We start from the raw sequence: 20,785 nt of genomic DNA on the forward strand, positions 1-20,785 counted from the left end.
CTGGAAAATGTACATGGAGTTTGCATTTATATTTGTGTAGTGACCTGATACATAAATAGCCAACCTGAAGAGAACAATCTCAATTCCCACTCTATACATTTTAATTAAAAGGGCCTTTATCTATGCTAATTTTCTGACTAAAAATGTGGCCAAGCCCTATGAAAGGAAAAAATAGAAATGACTTGTTTGTGCGATCATTTTTAGTGCATATTTTTTGCTAACAGATTCATAGGAACATTATTCTCTTGTACTATCCTTCTTTAACTTCTTGAAAATTGTAGCTTGAGCATTTGAAAAGAAGCAGTGAGAGGCAAAAAGGCATCCTTTAAAAAGTGGGAGTTAAATCCTAGTGAGGAAAATAGAAAGGAGCATAAACACTGGCAAATGAAGTGTAAAAATACAATTAGGAAGGGGAAAAAAGAATTTGAGGTTAGCCAAAGACTCAAAAAGTAATAGCAATTTTTTTAAGTACATCAGAAGCAGGAAGCCTGCTAAACAACCAGTGGGTCACTGGAGATCGAGGTGCCAAAGGAGCACTCAAGGACAATAAGGCCACTGCGGAGAAACTGCCCCCACTGCAGTAGGCAGGGGTTAAAAGCAGCCCTGGAGAGGGCTGTGGCTGGGATGAGGAGTGAGAGCAGCTGAGAGAGTAACTGACCACAGGTGTGGCCAGCTCTATCAGAGCTCAGCTGGCCCTGATAAGAGGGCTGGGGGGCCAAGAGCTGGAGGAGTCTGACTCTAGCCCTGGAGTGGGAAGGTCTAGCTGTCTGGGAGCAAAGTACCTGAAGTGGAGCAGTTCTGGAGAAGGGCAAAGGGAGCTGGAGAGCTACAGCCTGGCAAATCCCCAGGCTGCGGGCCTTGCTAAAGGCCGAAGAAGGTACTGGGGTTGCAGAGGTGCAGCCCGGGGTTAGGCAGGGGCAGCTGGTCTGACCCCCCTGCCAATGATGAGTAGCCATTACAGACTGCAGTTTGCCCCAGTGAGAGGGGGATAGGTGATGACTGGCCATAGCCACTGAGGCAAGGTGGGTATAGAGGGTTGGGGGTTCCCCTGGGAGGGGAGACCCGGAGCGTGGGGGCACTGCTGTGGGGCAGCACCCTAAAATAAGGGCACTGGGGTCCAGAAGGGACATGAGGGCCTGAGGCAGGTGAATCACTGGCCAGCAGAGGGTGCTTCAATTGCTGGAAAAGAGCTAATTCCCAGACAACCAGCAGGAGGTGCCATGCTGGTGAGGCTTCACTCTGTTACAAGGAGGTTTTAGAACAAATTGATAAATTAAACAGCAATAAGTCCCCAGGACCAGATGGTATTCACCCAAGAGTTCTGAAGAAACTAGCTTCTGTACCAGATGACTGAAAGATAGCTAATGTGACGCCAACTTTTAAAAAAGGCTCCAGAAGCGATCCTGGCAGTTACAGGCCTGTAAGCCTGACTTTAGTACCGGGCAAACTGGTTGAAATTATAATAAAGAACAATATTGTCAGACATATAGATGAACATAATTTGTTGAGGAAGAGTCAACATGGTTTTAGTAAAGGGAAATCATGCCTCACCAATCTACTAGGATTCTTTGAGGGAGTCAACAACCACATGGACCAAGGAGATCCAATGGATATATTGTACTTAGATTTTGAGAGAGCCTTTGACAAGGTCCCTCACCAAAGGCTCTTACACAAAGTAAGCTGCCACGGGATAAGAGGGAAGGTGCTCTCGTGGATTGGTAACTGGTTAAAAGATAGGAAAAAAAGGGTAGGTATAAATGGTCAGTTTTCAGAATTGAGAGAGGTTAATAGTGGTGTCCCCCAGGGGTCTGTTCTGGGACCAATCCTATTTAATATATTCATAAATGATGTGGAAGAAGGGGTAAACAGTGACGTGGCAAAATTTGCAGATGATACAAAATTACTAAAGATAGTTAAGACCCAGGGAGACTGCAAAGAGCTACAAAAGGATCTCTCAAAATGGGGTGACTAGGCAAAAAAATGGCAGATGAAACTTAACGTTGATAAATGCAAAGTAATGCGCATTGGAAAGCATAATCCCACCTATGCATATAAAATGATGGGGTCTAAATTAGCTGTTACCACTCAAGAAAGAGATCTTGGAGCCATTGTGGATAGTTCTCTGAAAACATCCAATCAATGTGCAGCAGCAGTCAAAAAAGTGAACAGAATGCTGGGAATAATTAAGAAAGGGATAGATAATAGGACAGAAAATATCATGTTTCCTCTATATAAATCCATATAAACCCACATCTTGAATACTGTGTGCTGATGTGGTCATCCCATCTCAAAAAAGATATATTGGACTTGGAAAAGGTTCAGAAAAGGGCAACAAAAGTGATTGGGGTATGGAATGACTTCCATATGAGGGGAGATTAATAAGATTGGGACTTTTCAACTTGAAAAAGAGACGGCTAAAGGAAGATATGATTGAGGTCTATAAAATCATGAGTGGTGTAGAGAAAGTAGATAAGGAAGTGTTGTTTACTACTTCTCATAACACACGAACTAGTGGTCACCAAATGAAATTAATAGGCAGCAGGTTTAAAACAAATAAAAGGAAGTACTGTACTTCTTCACACAATGCACAGTCAACCTGGGGAACTCCTTGCCAGAGGATGTTGTGAAGGCCAAGACCATAACAGCGTTCAAAAAGAACTAGATAAATTCATGGAGGATAGGTCCATCAATGGCTATTAGTCAGGATAGGCAGGAATGGTGTCCCTAGCCTCTGTTTGCCAGAAGCTGGGAATGAGTGACAGGGGACAGATCACTTGATGGTTACCTGTTCTGTTCATTCCCTCTGGGGCACCTGGCACTGGCCACTATCAGAAGACAGGATACTGAGCTAGATGGACCTTTGGTCTGACCCAGTAGGGCTGTTCTTATGAATAGTCCATATTTTCTGTTTTATATATTTTACATCATATAATAAAAAAGGAGAATAATTTTTTTCTCTCGTGTTAGAACTGAAAGATTCTGAAATTCCAGGGGCTAAAAACATTAATTTGTGTGCTGACAAGCATTAAACCTGAGGGTTAATGCTTAGCAATGGACAGTTCACATATTTTGTAGGGTACAAACTCTTTTTTAAAGGATCAGGTTATATGGTATTAAACATTCTGTCTTATACGGCTGTCCAGCAAATATAGGATACATGTTGTTTAATCTCCAGGTCTGGAGTGTATATACATGCAATAGATGGGGAAAAGGGACTTGGAAATACTAAATATTTCTCCCTTTCTTCTCCCAGCTGTGTGGATTTTTGGGATACATATATTTTTCTAACTAGGGACCAACTCTCATTTTTTATATATATATATATATATACACACACACACACACACACACTTGATATGAATCTATATGAATGAGAAAAACAATGTTAATCTGATGTACACTAGCTGTAGCTTTGCTATCTCATGGATCTATTTGGTCTTTAAGTCCCCATTCCCTTTTTCTTGCTATTGATTTACAATCTTCCAGTTTCTGGACAACCTCTTCAACAGGAGCAGTTCTCGGTGTGGGAAGAACAGCCAATTGAGGGCACTCTATTTACAGAAGCCTCTCCTGCAGGAGAGGCTTCTAATGCTATTTAGGAGTGCATTGGGTTATAGCCTACTATACAGACCTGGCTCTGATCACATCCAGGCAGGAACGGCATTGTAGAAAGGAGAATTCAGACTTACAGACTTACTCTTGAGATTGAGCAACATCAGCTTTCTTTATTTTACATTTACATTTCTTCAGTATTTATAGAGTCTATGTGCTTATGGGCTTGTTTGTTATTTTTATCCACATTCTCTTGCACACTGTAATAAATGTTTCCCATTAAAGAAAAAAATTACAAGCACTGGATATTGCACAGAGATCTGAATACAGGACTATTATTTACCATCTTTTGCTCCCCAACAGTCAAGGCAGTGTGACATCAAGCAAAAAAAGCTTTTCACTTAGGGCCTGATCCTTCAGTCCATATTCAGGCAACACTAATAATCAAGGAATTAGAAATGTCCAAACTTACAATGAAACTTCCAAATGAAATGTCATGTAACTGCAAAACACTGCTAGTCCATGGAATTGAGATTTTATGTTTCAACAGGCCCCTGCAGACCAGACATGATCTAATCACAATGACAGAGACTCCATTCATAGTGGAGATGAACCCCAGGATCTAAACATCATTGCTCTGTAATGTGGCTAACAAAGACCCTGGATCCAAACATTCCTGAATATCAGAATATTTGAAGTATTTGGATTAAGCCGATCACAAAGAGAAATCCGCAGTGTAAATTGAAATCTTTCACTTAATGCCTGCCTTTCTCACCTATTATTTTTCCCCTTTGGTGGGCAGGAGGTAGAGAGCTTAGTCAATTTAGTGCTTGTGAAGGCGTCAAATTCACAACTTTGGACTCTGAGGTCCTCTGTTTATCCACAGAACAGGTACAACACAGTCAGGAGCAGTGCAAATTGCCCCATGGTACTCTATCAGTGTGCTTCAACTTTGACTTGGAGGGTAGAGAAATTATTTAAGTCTGTGTACACCAGGGGTAGGCAACCTGCGGCACGCAAGCTGATTTTCAGTGGCACTCTGCTGCCAGCCTGGGATTCCATCCACCAGCCCCCTGCCAGCCAGGGTCCCGGCCGCTGGCCCCGCTCAGCCCACTGCCAGCCCAGGGACATTGGAAAACTCAGCAAGGAAAAACAAGGGCAAGGATCACACTAAACTGATAAAATCTGCATTTTAATTTAATTTTAAATGAAGCTTAAACATTTTAAAAACCATATTTACTTTATATACAACAATAGTTTAGTTATATAATATAGACTTATAGAGAGAGACCTTCTAAAAACATTAAAATGTATTACTGGCACACAAAACATTAAATTACTGTGAATAAATGAAGACTTGGCACACCACTTCTGAAAGGTTGCCGACCCCTGCCGTACACTTTCAATCTTGGGCCTCTGCAGAGATTCTGCTAACATGCCAATTAATTACAATCGTGATGGTGCTTTTTTGTGCTGTGGATTCACTGGGATTTATTCATTTCAAATAGGTCACCCATGGCTGCCAGTTGACAATAACACTCATTCACTGCTAACATAGTCTGGATTTAGGGTGACCAGATGACCCGATTTTATAGGGATAGTCCCAATTTTGGGGTCTTTTTCTTATATAGGCTCCTATTACCCTCCACCCCCGTCCCGATTTTTCACATTTGCTGTCTGGTCACCTTATCTGAATTTGAACCTGTGGCCAAGACTCTGAATCCCATTTTCAATCCAGTGAGGGTCTGTCTACACAGGGACACCCAGAAAAGTTAAACTCAAAGAAGGATTAAACTTCAGTGAACTGAAGCCACTTTACTTCTGAATGAGAGTATCCACACACAATTTAATGCAGTTTAACTTATGCACATTAACTTCACAGCTTTAATCAATTCATCTTTTTAACTTTTTTCAGAATCCCCATGTAGACATGCCCAGAGTTATCCAGTCTACTGTGTGTATTTTTCTAATTTGGAAATAATAGTTTTTTGGCTGTATTTTTTTCTGGATTAAAGATTTTTAACAGGATAAATTGAAATTATAATAGTTTTAAATTACATACACATTCATAACTAATTTTATTATATTATCCTTCTCCCAGTCTACCTATTTTAGTTTGATCCAAAAAACAAAACATCCCCCAACTCTCCGCCACAACACAACACAACCCTCCTTCCCTCCCTCCCTCACCCCCCTTAGGTATTGTGCAGGGTTAGCTCATAGCCCTCGGGGCAGACATTAGAAAGGAGCTGTATTATCTCCCTGCTCTAGCTGCAGGAGTTTTAAACTTTCAAGAGTGCTTAGCAGCTTGTATTTTAAATATTGAAAAGACTGTTTTCTTCCCAGTTCAGCTGAACCTGAAACAAGATACATTCACTTCCATTTGTTTTTACTTGGGATGAAACCATGGAGAGAATATGCAGCCAAGTAAGGGCATTTTAAAATAAATTTAATCTCAGAATTTGAAAATAATTATTTTTAACAAAATATTTTGTTATACACAACATGAATTTTTTTTAAAAAAAACTTCTTGGCCCTCATGATCTATGTGTAACTCATTTTCCAGTTTGTAAGATGTTCCTGATATCTTTTCAAAGCCGATATGTCCTCAGTCACAGAGCGTTTAGCCCAAGCTAAGTTTCATATTAAAGAATGTGAGCTTTAAAAGGGCTCTGAATTTTAATAGCCATTCCAGGTAGTTGCAGAAAGACTAGCATTTAAAGAAATGCCTTTTCCATCAATTCCTGTTCTCTCAAATCATTTGGATTTTCCCTCCACATTAGTGGATTTTACGAAGTTCTTATAGTATCTCAAAAGATTCCTTTATTGCCCTTTATATTCTTTCCCCCATCAAAGATCTTGTGTCATACTAACAACCCTGCCAGCTAAGGAATGGTAGAAATACCTTCCTTTGGAACCTGCTAATAGTACTATTGACCTAGCCAGAATAATACATAGCATGTCTTTCCTTCCAGGCTCTTAAGCACCTGCCTGCTGGGCATGAAGTCCCAAGAGAGAGCCTCAAAATCGATAAAGTGTGTCAGTACTGCTGAATTTTGCTGCCAATCTATCATACTGAATTCTTATTGATATGTTCAGGCACAATCTTTCTAATGCTGTAACACTTTTAATTGTTTACTCAAATAATGCTATTAATTTTTTAGCCCTAATTCTGCAAAAGTACAAAAAGCACCAGTTTCTATAAACCAGGAATAACTGTTAGCAACATTAAAATGTTATTATTTTAATAGATAGAGCTATTCAAAGAAAAGATGCTAGAAGTTAAAAGTAAAAATCTGGGATGGGAAAGCAAGCTTCTACTTTGGAGCTACTTCCATTTCCCCCCTTTAAAATACTCATTAGGCTGAAAACTTGTATTTCTCATTTCTGCCAGGTTCAGTCGGAAATGAGAGGTATAATTTGAACCATTTCACAAGCATTAGTTACTGAATGACTGATATTTTTGTATTTCACTTTCAAAACAAAATGATACCCCTCGCATAAGCCACTTACTATTTAAAATATAGGTAACATGGACAAAGGAAATCACTGTTGATGAAGGTAACAGATAAGAGATTCTTAATTTTATTGCTCTTGAAAAAGTTAAACACAAGAGGAACACTGACTCTAGATGCTACTTATTAATCTTTAATAAAAACTCATTTTAGATTAAAATAAAAAATAGCATTTCATCTCTAAATGTGAATAAAAGCTAAGTTTCCTTTTTTATAGAACTAGAAAATGGGGCTGATGTCAATTTACTTTACTAGATAAACTTATCTAGTAAGTCATCAGCCTCACTAATTCTGAATGTGTGTGTTTCCAACTTAGGAAGCTACATCCTGTTGGATATTTTGCTCACTTCTATATGCCCTCCGGATCCAAAAGCCATTTTATAGGGTGATGTGATCCTTGCCTTCACAAAAGTCTAAGTTATATAGTTATGCAACTTCACACATTGTGTGCTAGTGACCTTAAGTGATAATGTAAACAGAAATCTTAGGGGCGATCATGGAAGGGACTCAATGCTCTCAAGTCCCACCAAATTCCATGGGAGTAGAGAGTGTACACAGGCCCTCACAGGAGGTGCAGAGCAAGTCATAAAGGTATAATCAGGTTTCAGAAGTGGCCCTGGCAATACAAATTAAAACTCTTAGTATCATAAGTTATATCTCCAACAACAGTCACATTGGCAAGAAGGAACATCTCCCCTCAATGAAGGATAAATCAGGGGTTCTCAATCTTTTTCTTTCTGATGCCCCCACAATATGCTGTAAAAATTCCCCAGCCCACCTGTGCCATAACAACTGTTTCTCTGCATATCCAGTAAATTAAAAGCCAGGGCCAGCATAAGAGGGTAGCAAGCAGGTCAGCTGCCCAGGGCCCCACATTATAGGGGTCCTGCAAAGCTAACTTGCTTGGGCTTTGGCTTTCAGCCCTAGGCAGCAGGGCTTGGGCTTTCCGCCCTGGGTCCCAGCGAGTCTAACACTGGTCCTCCTCCGTGGTTTATTTTGGCGTATCTCCTGAAACCTGCAGGGGGCCCCGGACCGCTGGTTGAGAACTGCCTCTCTCTTTTTGAGAGTATATTTACAACTAAAAAACACAAACTTAGTTCTAAATTTCTTATTGACAAAGTTCACTACCACCAAGCCTACCCCATTTTAATAATAATCATTGTTTGTTTAAAACAAATTTCCTTTAATTTCTTTTTAATGGTACATGTGATCTAATTGATCGCTGACTGTCTAGTTTGCTGTTGGAGGCTCTCAGAGCTCAACACTCAGCTGTGCTTCAATTTAATTTTGCTCCCTGAATCATAATACAGAATGCCAATCATGGCACAAAGCACCCTAATTTACAATATGCCCTCCTAAAAAGCATAAACAATGTTGTTTCAAAATGAGTCCCTATGCCTGGGATATCAAATTCCTGATACTTACCAAGCAAAGTTAAACCAGAGAAACAGATATGCAAGGTATGGAGGATTGGGTCTAATGATGCTTAGCTGCCAATTATTTGTTAAAATAAATGCAGTTCACATATTTGTCACATTCTGTGTCCACATTTTTATTCTGACTCAGAGTACAGAACCTACATATAATTATAAAATCACGAGTCAGCCACAGAATTAGATTAAAGCTATGTGAAGAGGATTGTGTTTTGTTTTGAGTGTATAAAGTACATACATAACATTCTCCAAATGCACTTGGTGCTAAAGAGAGAGAGACAAGTGGCAAATGATACCAAAGTCATAGCAAGAAAAATACACGACTGATATGGAATTATACATTCTTTGGCAACTGTATCATGAGTATGGCTATTCATCACCTGCAGCGACTACTGAAAGACAGCACTGCATTTCGAAGTTGAAAGTGAAAGAACGTGTATGAAGTGTGAGCCGTAATGCCAAATAATATCCAAGACTCAGTATGCACTGAAGGTGTATGATGATACGGTCATGTAATTTGCAGGCAAGTAAATGAGGTCACTGCAGAAAGAAAGATAGCTACAGGCAGGTACAGCACCAGAATGGATCACCGGAACAACAGCTGAGCTCTGTTTTATTAAAGGCCATCAAACAATCCTCAGAGTACTTAGGGGAAAGGAGAGTCTCTGCCAATTAGATTTTCTTCCTTTAAATGAGGCATGGCTTGATGCTAAGACCTGACAATTACAACTGATAAAAAAATGGATTTTTTCCCATTTTCCCCTTTTTGTCAAAAAATGTCCAAATATGAAAATTTTCAACCACATCTAGTTATCAAGAATCAGCACTAAGTTGTGTTTTAAATCGGTGGTTAAATAATTAGCATTGTCTTCTGTGTTATTATTCTGAATATTATGGTTAAGGGAGAAAAATTGCTCAATCACAGGCGCCAAACGGAACTGGAGTGAGTCTGTTGAATGAGTGGGGATTATAAATGCAACTACTGGAAACTAGGAGGATGTGTTCCCCCTCCCTTAACTTCTTACTATCTTATGACCTGTCAGTGCAATTGAAGGAGTAATTGAATAGCTAATCTAATCTTTTTAAAGTCATAAAGTAAATATATAGTAGAAGCTTGTAAAAGGTAAGAAATATCTAAGTGCAATCAACTTTGTATTCAATCTGGTATACGTACACAGAGATGTTAAGACTGTCTCCCTGATAACCCTCATCTATGCATGCAGTTTACACTGGAGTAGGGAGAGGAGATAAGACTCTGTAATTTTAAGATTATAATTCTCATTAAATGATTCAATAATGTAACAGGAAGGTCAGAATTAATATTGTATCTTGTAGTGTGATTTTCATTTCTTTGATTCATAAATTGATGATCATATTATTGAATGTGTGTGTGTATTAGGAAGGGCAACAGTGTCTCTGTGCAGTTGAGAAAGCTAATGCATATCCAAAACAATGGCCAACTTCCAGGCAAGATACCTTAATTGATCATTCGCTTGATTGCGAGTATTGGTGCTGTTGTGAAGAAATATATATATATGTAAGCAATGTGAACTCTAAGTTAATTTGTTTTCTGTGGAAATTTTTATACACAATACATTTATATATACACATATATATAAACAAACATATACCTGTATACCTATATGCTGAATGAACTGGGGGAGGGGGTGGGGAAGAGGGTATTTTGACAGCTGCCCAGCCTCATTCAGTCACCTTGGAAGTGCTTTGTGGGTGCTTGGGTCATGCTGTAAGCACAGGTAGAGACTGGACAGCAACCATGAGCAGGCTAGGGCTAAGCAGATTCCCAGGAAAATAATATCTCCCCAGGAGATACTTAAGGAGAGACGTATCTCCTATGGTTCTACAGGCCGCTAGGCACAGAGAGAATCCAATGGAGCTATCGATAGTGACGCATCTGCAGGGCCCAGAGTTTGTGCTCCAAAGGGACTAAGTGCAAGGGGGAAGTCTCATGGGGATTTCCTCCCCTAAACCCCTGTGGTAGATTTTTCTTCTGCAGATGGGGTCAAGCCAACTCTTTACAAGGATACTAATAATGTTTTTCTCTCAAGCTTTCATTTGTATCATATTTTTGTGCCTCTGAACTTTAGTTGATATTTCAGGTGAAGCAACCCTAGAGCTGTAAAACTATTAATATTTTCTGACAATCTTCTTTTTTATTGATAATTCATTTAAAAAAATATTTGCAAGTCCAGAGCTGAAAACGGAACATTTTATTAAAATGCAAAAAGAGGCAAATAATTTAAGGTTTTGTCGTCTGGTTTAAATAGCTAGAACATAAAAAGATTTGCTCAGCCTTTTGGAAGGTGTTGAAGAAATGCACCTCTGATTGTAGTTCAGGCACTAGTGAACACTATTCATTTAAAACTAACTCTTTTACTTAGTTTGGGGATAAAAGTAATGGAAAATGAATTCATTAGTTAATAAAAGGAAAACAGATAAACGGAAAACAGAAAATGCAGAAATAGAAACAGCTTTAGATTAAAATGATTAATACAGAAAAACTGAAAAGCTAAACTCAAACAGACCTTACAGCACAAGAGAAATAATTTTTTCAGGGGAATAATATTCCTAAAATGTCAACTACAGACCTAAAATGCAATTCCTTATGTCAAGGGCTTCCAGGTTTAGGGTTAAGCAGGTAAAAGCAACACAAAGTTATTTTTTTCCACAGATAATTTTTTTTAAGTAAATACTGAAAATAGCTATGTTTATCTTTTTTTCCACCTCCTCCAGACAGTAAAATTGTCAAGTGCTTAAGCCACTTTTGAAAACAGGACTTCACAGTTTTGGTACACAGATTCTTCATGGCATATGCAGAACGTTAGCTCTGTATCAAAGAACTTTTTTTTAAGTGCAACATCTGCTCACAATGATGATGATAACCCATTACCCGTCTAAACTTTACCAGAAGGGGAAAAAAGTTAATGATTAATTTTTCATTTTTTCAACCTACCATACTCGTTCTCACTAAGTATTAACATTTAACATAGCATTGCATACAAGAATCCACCTTTTTTGGTAAGACAGCTGTTCAGTTTCCATTCCCATTCAATCCTCTTGACAAAGACTGTGAATATTTTGTGCCAACTGCATTGTTTTCATAGTAAGACTCTCTCTCCACCAGAGAATGGACTTATACCATTAATTCTGTTCATATAGGTCACTGAACAGCTGTCAAATTATAAGAACAGTTTGTTACTACTGACCAAGTTTGAAGTCACACAAGTCACTCAGGTGTAAGCATTACCAAACCCCTCAGTTATTGTGTGTGTTCATGAATTTATTACTGTGGTCAATCGAAAAAAATCAATAGTTTAGCAGTTTTAAACACAATTTTATATTGTGCAGTATTTTATATATAGTAAACAGTACAACATTTCTAACTACTCCAGGGGCCCTTAAGAAAGTTCCACTGCAACCTCAAGAGGTGGTTAACCGGCAACAGATGAAGAGTAGCTTATCTGACCAAAAAAGGTATAAATTATTTATTTTTCCTTTCGTTGTCCACATTCTGTCCTTTTCTTAAATACTGTCCTACTCTAGCGATGTGCCAAGATTCCGTTACTTGAAAATATGGACTACCACATACCGGTCAATACATAGCTGTCTACACAGAAGTCTCTCTAGACAGAAGATACTCTTTACAGTGAACTGTCATTTCCAAAATAATGACCTACAGGTCACCATTACAGTAGCTTAAAACCTTGCCAATTACCTTAGACAATGCTTTAGTCCCTGATCCTGAAGACTTACATGCTTAACCCTCTCATTCATCTGAATACTCCAAACACCAACACCTGTTGAACCAAGTCATATCCTTTCTCAGGATCAATAAATCCACAAAGCAATTACTCTTTCCATGTATCAATCTTTCAGACTTCTGTCCCATTGCAAATACTGCATCTATAGTACTCCTTCCTTTCCTAAGTCCATGTTGCTCCTCTCCAATATTTTCCTCCACCTTGCACTTTACCCTTGCTGCCAAAAATAGTATATGTCCTTACAAGTCCACATCAAATTATGACCTTCACCTGACATTGTAACCACCATTTTGAATAATGTGACTTACATTTTGGGTATGTAACTGTAACTACTTAGAGATGTCAAGGACACACCAAGGCAGCTTATTGGAATGCTTGACACCTCCCTGAGGTGACTAACACAGGAGTCATCAACATGATTGTCTTTAAAAGGATTTTGCTACAGGCTCACCGGCAGCTATCCCTGGTCGTGCTCTAGTGTTCAAGCCCCCAGACAGGAGACGCAGATAGCCGCATGGAAAGGAGTGGGGTGGGACTGGGGGCGGTGCTAAGGACGGTATAGCCATGCCGGAGGAGCTGCCAATGCAGGGTGCTGGCTCCTGGGAGTGGCGGCCCCACATTCTGCTCCTTTTGTCGCTGTGGTTCCCGGGAGAGCCCAGCGGTTCCACAGACACCAATTTATATCTGCAGACACCTGCATCCGCGGGTATACATTTGTATCCACACAGGGCTCTAATAATGGCATAGAGAGTACACTGATAAGGTTTGTGGATGGTACCAAGCTGGGAGGGGTTGCAAGTGCTTTGCAGGATAAGTTTAAAATTAAAAATGATCTGGACAAATTGGAGAAATAGTCTGAAGTAAATAGGATGGAATTCAATAAGGACAAATGCAAAGTACTCCACTTAGGAAGGAACAATCAGTTGCTCACATACAAAATGGGAAATGACTGCCTAGGAAGGAGCACTGCAGAAATGGATCTGGGGGTCACAGTGGATCACAAGCTAAATATGAGTGAACAGTGCAACAATGTTGCAAAAAAAGCAAACATCATTCTGGGATGTAATAGCAGGAGTGTTGTAAGCAAGACATGAGAAGTAATTCTCCCGTTCTACTCTGTGCTGATTAGGCCTCAGCTGGAGTATTGTGTCCAGTTCTGGGCACCACATTTCAGGAAAGATGTGGACAAATTGGAGAAAGTCAAGAGAAGAGCAACAAAAAGGATTAAGTCTAGAAAACATGACCTGTGAGGAGCGGTGTTTTACGGTAAAACTGGTAAATTGAGGTACACTTCACTTTTGGATGCAAAGGATCTAGAACTTCTGTGAGTAGCCAGTGTCAGGGCAAACATAACAGGGGAACAATCCACAGGGACTTGGGGATTGGGGTGTACCTATTGTTAACCTGCAAGGTGAAGTTAGTGGTGGCACAGCCCAGAGGAGAGTGTTTCAGTGACTAAAACGCTGGTGGAATTAGGGAGCTGACACACAGCTACGACAAGGAAGACCCCTTCTCTCTAGAGACCGGGGTAATAATCTGACATAGTCCTGGATACACCAAGAACCATCACATTCATGACAAAAGTTGTGTTATTTCCCCCCATCTTCTTTAAATTCTTTAAATCAGTGGGTTTACTTCTGGGATTAATTTAGCTCTCTATATTTTTTAATACCTTATTAGTGTTATCACAAATATTCTTACAGTTGATCTATACTTTTTTCCCCATTGAAGGGTTAGCATACAGTAATCTAATGTATACATGCACACCATATGAGTTTATTAAGTCACAGTATACACAAGTATACACGCCTTGATATGTTAATATTTTGATGATTCTCTATGTTATCAGACTAGATCCATAGGTAATGTATTTACATTGGAAGCTTTTTTAAAATCAGACTGCAGTAGTAAAGTTGGTAATTAAAATATTATTGCACAGATACTGAAACATAACTAACAGCATTCCCATGAAACACCATTGGCTAGAGAAGGAGAGACTGGATGCAAGTTTGGTCCTGCTGAAGTCAACAGTTTTGACTACACTGAGACCAAGATTTCACCCATTGTGTATGGTGTCTCCCTTATATTACTGCAGTATAAGCACACATTTCTAATGTAACAACTTATGTTTTGAGGAAACAATATCTTATAAAGACTATAGGACTTTTACTCTAAAGTTTCTTCCAACAAAATAATCATGTTTTAATAATAATCTGGTCCTGCTTTGAGCAGGGGGTTGGACTAGATGACCTCCTGAGGTCCCTTCCAACCCTGATATTCTATGATTCTATGTTTTTAGACTTAAAGGCAGCATCAGATAACAGACACATGCAATGACAGGAATTAAACTGATAATTTTATGATTACCGAAAAAGAAAAGCCTTTGCCCTTATTAAAATATTTGTTTTTCATTACTCACCAACTGACAGCCTTCCAGGGAGTTTACCAGCTGAGCATTCTGACATGAGAGAATAGAACCAGCCAAGTTCAACATTACACACACTGCAGACAGTAGCATGAAAAAGGTTATCTGGAAAAAAAACCAACCAAACAGTCCATTGATTATTCACTGCAAAAGGCAAAGGGGAAAAATTAATTTAGCCTTTGAAGTGCTTCCATCTTGTCAAATAATCACATGGATGGCAACATTTTATATGTTTTAAAGACCAACATGAAACATTTTTCAGTCTTACAAGGTCCTGGGCTTCACACCATAAGAAAGGCAATGCCGACACTAGTCTTGACTGCCATTTATTTTTCTTTAAATTCTTTAAGTCCTTCCACTTGATCTTCCATTAATAGCTCACCCCAAAATTCCATTTGCAACCCAAATATTAAGAACTGAGACCCTGAAAATTAAACTGATGATGAACAAACAGCAATAATAGTGAAAAGCAAATCCATTTTAGTGTTAGTAATCTAAGTTGCTATTTCTAACATAAAGAAGCGTATTTGTTAATATGTGATTTTATGTTACATATTAATGTATAACATTAGATACCATTCTACCTTTTATGTAATCCCTGGCTCGTTATAAGCAAGATAAACAATAATCACCAAATTAAAATTATAGTGTGTATAAAAATAAAAGTAATATATACCTACAGAAGAATGTGAAACACTAAGTGAAACTGGTGAGAAAAATCTCTTTTGTTAATTGATACTGAAATGTGATTTTTCACTAAAGACCCTCATTGAAATTATCTGTCAGTAGACTTTTAGAAAGTGCTATCTTTAAAGTTACAAGCAAACTGGTGCCATGTTTTCATTCTTTGTTTCATTTTTATGATCTTACCCAGAGATGCTGCTGTCACTTTTCAGCTGGATGGTATGTTTTCACTCATCTAACTTTTAAAAAAAAACCATTAAGGGCTTTTTCCCCTAATATGCAGCAACCATTGACATTCATCTCATATAATCTGCTGCTTTGCATCATGCACAAATGCAAGAAATGGTTACTGATTGTAACTGTGGTTCTTCAAGATGTTATGCAGACATGTATTCCACTTAGGTGTGTGTGTGCCCAGTGCACTGGAGCTGGAGATATTTGCTTAGCAGTACCTGTAGAGGGGCAACGCTCGTGCTTCATGGCCATAGCCCCTCCCCCGGCTAATGAGGCGGTGCCACCCCGATCCTCCCTCAGTTCCTTCACACTGAATGCCTGGACATGAGACTCTGATACAGAGGGGATGGAAGGCGGGTTGCAGAATACACACCTGCATCACATTTCGAAGAACCACAGTTACAGTAAGTAACCGTTTCTTCTTCTTTGAGTGGATGCAGCCATGTTTTTCACTTATGTGACTCACAAGCAATATCCCCCAGCTCAGGAGGTGAGGCTCAGAGTCTATGTAAACAGAGACTACAGGACTGCTCTACCAAAGCCTGCATCTGCCCTGGAAGATGTGGTTATGGTGTAATGGTTCATGAACATATATATTGATGATCATGCAGCAGCCTTGCAAATGTCCAATATGGAAATGTCACTGAGGAATGTCCACCAATTTGTGGGTGTTCTCTTTCAAGAACTCTGCTTAGATACCAAGGGAAGCAGCTACATGCCGCAAAAGGTCTCTGTATGCCTTAGCATCCTCCAGTACTGAAGGGGAGGATGAGCCAGGCAGCACAACATTGTCCAGAAATGAAGACGAGGCCCTCAACTGAGCCAAAGCCAGATCCTGTTCCAGGGCCGACAGACCTGGACAGGACAACTCTGGAGGCTCCATCGGAAGAAGGACTGCCAGTGCCTGGGTCTGCGATAGATTGATGGTCACCACTGCAGACCAGGCCAGTGATCTTGCCTTTGAGTGAGACAAAGAGCAGGACCTACACTATCGAGGAGCATCCCACAGATTCAATGGAGGCCACTGACATAGATAAGGCATTGGTGGCCATTAGGCGCCGAGCCAGGGACCTCCATCCCGACTATGAGACATGTGCCAATCCTGGTACCCCTAACAGTCCATCAGCAACCCTCAATGCTGATCAGGTGATGGTGAGTGGGAGGATGATGACCCCAACTCAGAGGAGCCTCAGGATTGCAGAGATAACAGTGGAGCAAGACCAAAGGGAGCGAGTAGGTGGTCTGACTCATCCATTGCCCAGAATGAGGCAGAAAGTGGCGCTACCAATGGAAGTAATACCATTAGGACTAAACATGCTGGGGCCAGAAGCAGTATCGGTCCCGAAGTGAACAGTGGTATCTGGGTGTCTTACTGCACCGAGGCTGAGAGCAGTGAATGTTGCCACAGAAGCATCCGCGTGCTGACTGTAGTGGTGCTGAGCAGATTCCATGTACTGAGGCCCCCCATACCAATCCTGGTGCCGGGAACATTGGGGTGTTGAGTTGCTGCTCTCATGATTGGAAGATCACTGAGCGATGTTCGGTCGCCGAGTTGATGGCATTCGTTGTGAATTCTCACTGAACAGAGTGGACCCCGTGAAGGCTGCCATCTTCCACCCCAACATTGGGGTGCGATGCTGACATGACAGACCCAAGGGTTCAGCAGCTCATTCAATCAAAGGGGCTATAGTTGACACAGCACAGGCAAAGTCCTGAGGAGAGGTTGGGACCAAAAGGCAGAAGAGGTCTGTAGCTGCCTGTTATGCTGCCACATGGAAACAGATGGTACCACCATCTTCCTCGTCATCGCTGGACTCAACATATGCCCAGAGGCCGGAACCAGAGTCAACAGTATACAGTTTCCAACCTCCCTGCTAGATACCAGGGAAGGGTTAGAAGTACCTGCGCCATCCCACGAGCACGCATCAGCTCCATGTCAGTCCACACTTCCCCCTCTCTCAGGAACAGTCACCCCAATATGTGGAGCAGTATCAATTGGTCTTATGCAACCTTCTGCTCGGCGCAGTTGACGGGAAATAGCTCCTGTTTCTTTGGAGAGGTGCCTGCTCCGGAACGTAAAGTGGCAGTGCTCTCGGAGTCTGAGGATGATCTCTGACCCGATGAGGGCCTCGGTACTGAAGCAGGCCACATAGCCTGTTCGATCAGGTGCTGCTTCAGGCGACAGTCTCAAGCCACTTGAGTCTGTTTCTTAAACCATCTACAGATCGTGCAATGCACGCTGACGTGGGCCTTGCTGAGACAGAGCAAGCACTATGTGTGAGGATCTCTGTTGGGGATCGCTCTCCCACACAAACAACATTTAAACTCCAATGAGGGCATCACCGAGGGAAACAACAACTAACACTACCCTAACACAAAGTGTACCATTAACTATATACAACAAGAGAAAAAACCTAAACTAGTTGACAGGTTGTGAAGTTGAGACCTCAGAGCTCCGATTCCAGCCCTGGGTGGTAAGAAGGGAGGGAGAGTGGGGCCAGCACTGCTTCACATAGCCAGGGAGGGGCTATGGGCACACGGTCTGAGCACAGCCCCTCTGCAGGTACTGCTAGGCAAATTTCTCCAGCTCTGGAGTGCTAGGCACACATATACTTAAGTGGAATGTATGGCTACATCTACTCAAAGAAGAACAGCTGATGTCCCAAGATCAAAAGCGATGTGCATAGTGTGTAATGCATCCATCCCATTATTTACTGAAGAGATATGAAAACTAAGGATAGAGAAATTTAAAGAGGACGTTAAGGACAATATCTCAACAAGCAATAGGAACCACCACCATCACATCATTTTGTACTTCTAACAGATGACCACAAAAGTGTTCAACAAACAGTGAAGGAAGCTTCCCCACAACGCCATGAAGTAGGCAACTATCATTGTCCAGTCTTCAGATATGAGGAAACAGACACAGATGCTTTAAGGCTAAACATTTTCATATGTTTGACGCCGAAATATAGTTTCATTCAGGTAACTCCTATAGGTCTATAGAAAAATGTCCCAAGAGCTTCTAAGGTTAAGTTCAACTTATATGTGCAGATATATGCAGACAAAGAAAAGTAATTTCATAGTGGTGCAGTGCAGAGGGAGTTAGTTATACAGCATCTTTGCGAATAGGAGTGTGTCTAATTTCCCATGGACCACATTAAAATTTACCCCAGAAAATGAGTCCCTGGAGGTTGTTCAAGTAAGTATAAGCAAATGTGGTACAATACAAGGGCTATTAGGAGAGTGAATAAAGAGAAATCAGAATCATCTGGGCCCAGGCAGTGGAGTTCTCTGTACAGTAGTTAAAAAGAAATAATAAAAGGTAGGTTTAGTGCATTACACTAGAGGGCTACGACGGCTTAATACTGAGTAATAGCTGTAATATTACACCTTTCACCTGAGTCAGTAACCTTTCCAACTGCTCAGCATGGGATACAATACTACTACAACATACTACAGAACTTAATGAAATAACTATAATGTTTTGATATTACCAGTTCCAAAAGCCTTAAAACCAATCAGGAGATAGTGGGAAGTACAACCGATTTATGGCTATTCCCACTTAGCTGGTTTAATAGCAATAGACCAAAATGATGCCCATTTTCTGTGTAGACAGAATGCTACTCTGGTACTGCCACTGTGTTCCTTCCCCATTGTGTCCCCTGAGCCCTGGGCTGGGCCTTTACACTGACATGGCTTTTTTGTTCTGCAACATCCAGGTGTTCGACCACACCAGTACAGGCTTAAGAGGCTCAGCCCTCGGGCCGAACCCAGGCAATACACTCCTTTTGGAGTTGTCAAAGAACACTCCCCACCAGGGTCTGATATCTCTCACAGGTGTGCTGGAGCAGGGCCAACTCAGCCCACATTAGCTCAGTAACCCTGTTTTACCCAGTGTGGGATTTGCATACCCTACTCAAAAGTTACCACAGCTCCAAAATGGTTCCACTAAAGCTAATTAACTTTGATGAGAAGCCTATATTTAACAATTATATTAACATGTCACAGTTCAAGATGTTATCCTGTACCAGGATTCTGCCTCTTGTATTCAAAGGGTTACATGATTTTGCGGTTGGGGTCATGTTGAACACATCTTCCAGTTTACCTTGTCTCCTCATACCAGTTTGATGTTCTGTATTGTTGTCAACTTCTTGTCCTCAGATAACCACTCCATCTGCTACACTGCCATCATCAAGACCACTGAAGCATAAACCTTCCAGTGACAAAGGACAAACCAAACTAAAGGCCCTCCTTTAATGACTGTCCCCCAATATGATACAAAGCAAAGACATGAGCTCATAAAAATGTACACTGTATCTGAGTATTTGTAGAGTAGGTCTGCAAGTTAGTTTCCTTAAACCATTCTAACTAAAGAGCCAAGTATCTTTTCTCACCACCTTGCAGTGGCAGAAGTCAATCCACACTCTACTGGCACTCTCCCTCTAGCTGTTATTGGGTATATAAAGTTCCCCCTTGTGTCTCACCTGAACTACTCTTGCACCTGTAGGAACGCTCACTAGAGCTCGCAAAACAAGCTCCTTTCCAACAGTCAGTCTGATGTGACAAATTGCTTTTACTGCCTTTAATTGCTTAACTGAAAAACATTATTTTAACCTGTGATTTCCTCCTGGGTAATATTGACAACAAAGCCTTTGCATTTAGATAGATAGATAACTTTATTTTATTATGCGATTACTCTGACTGTTATTCAGAAAGGGGTAGGGTCATTCACAATTTACACAACTTCTGACTTGAAAGGATAACAAAATTAAAATACTTTGGCAACAATACTGGAAAACATGTACGCATTTATATTTTGGTTCTTAATTAATGTATCCCTAGAAATCTTCAAAACAACAGTAACAGCATGAAATCAAAGGGCAAAGGGAAAGCTATCCAGAATTTTACTGCCCTATAGAGTTGTTTCTCATATACACATAGACTTTAAGGTCAGAAGAGGCTATCATGATCATCTAGTCCAGTGGTTCTCAACCTATTTATCATTGTGGGCCGCAGGTTGAGAACCACAGTGCACCCCCCTCCCCTCTGCCCAGCAAGTCCTGCCCAGAGACCCCTCCACAGAGTGGAGCCCTGGGTAGGGGGGCCAAGTGGCAGGAACCCTGGACCGTGTGGCAGATCCGACCCTTGACCTGGCCG

At 40.7% G+C, this 20,785-nt stretch overlaps 1 protein-coding gene and 1 long non-coding RNA gene across 3 annotated transcripts in view; one reads left to right on the forward strand and one right to left on the reverse strand.

Moving 5' to 3' along the window:
• The window catches only part of FAM189A1 (family with sequence similarity 189 member A1), a 383,608-nt gene that overhangs the window by 112,347 nt on the left and 250,476 nt on the right, over positions 1-20,785 (reverse strand). Inside the window, exon 3 of one of the 2 annotated variants that reach the window (XM_037910747.2) lies at positions 14,702-14,812. The exons of the other annotated variant lie outside the window; for it this stretch is intronic. Coding sequence (XP_037766675.1) covers positions 14,702-14,812 — 111 coding nt within the window. The remainder of the gene's footprint in view (positions 1-14,701; positions 14,813-20,785) is intronic. 2 annotated transcript variants of the gene reach the window in all.
• On the forward strand, positions 855-20,254 carry LOC122461909. The gene is made up of 3 exons (XR_006284155.1): positions 855-877; positions 11,914-11,995; positions 19,790-20,254. It is a non-coding gene; the product is annotated as an uncharacterized LOC122461909 (long non-coding RNA).

The sequence above is a fragment of the Chelonia mydas genome, chromosome 10 (genome assembly GCF_015237465.2).
Source record: "Chelonia mydas isolate rCheMyd1 chromosome 10, rCheMyd1.pri.v2, whole genome shotgun sequence".
Taxonomy (NCBI): domain Eukaryota; kingdom Metazoa; phylum Chordata; order Testudines; family Cheloniidae; genus Chelonia; species Chelonia mydas.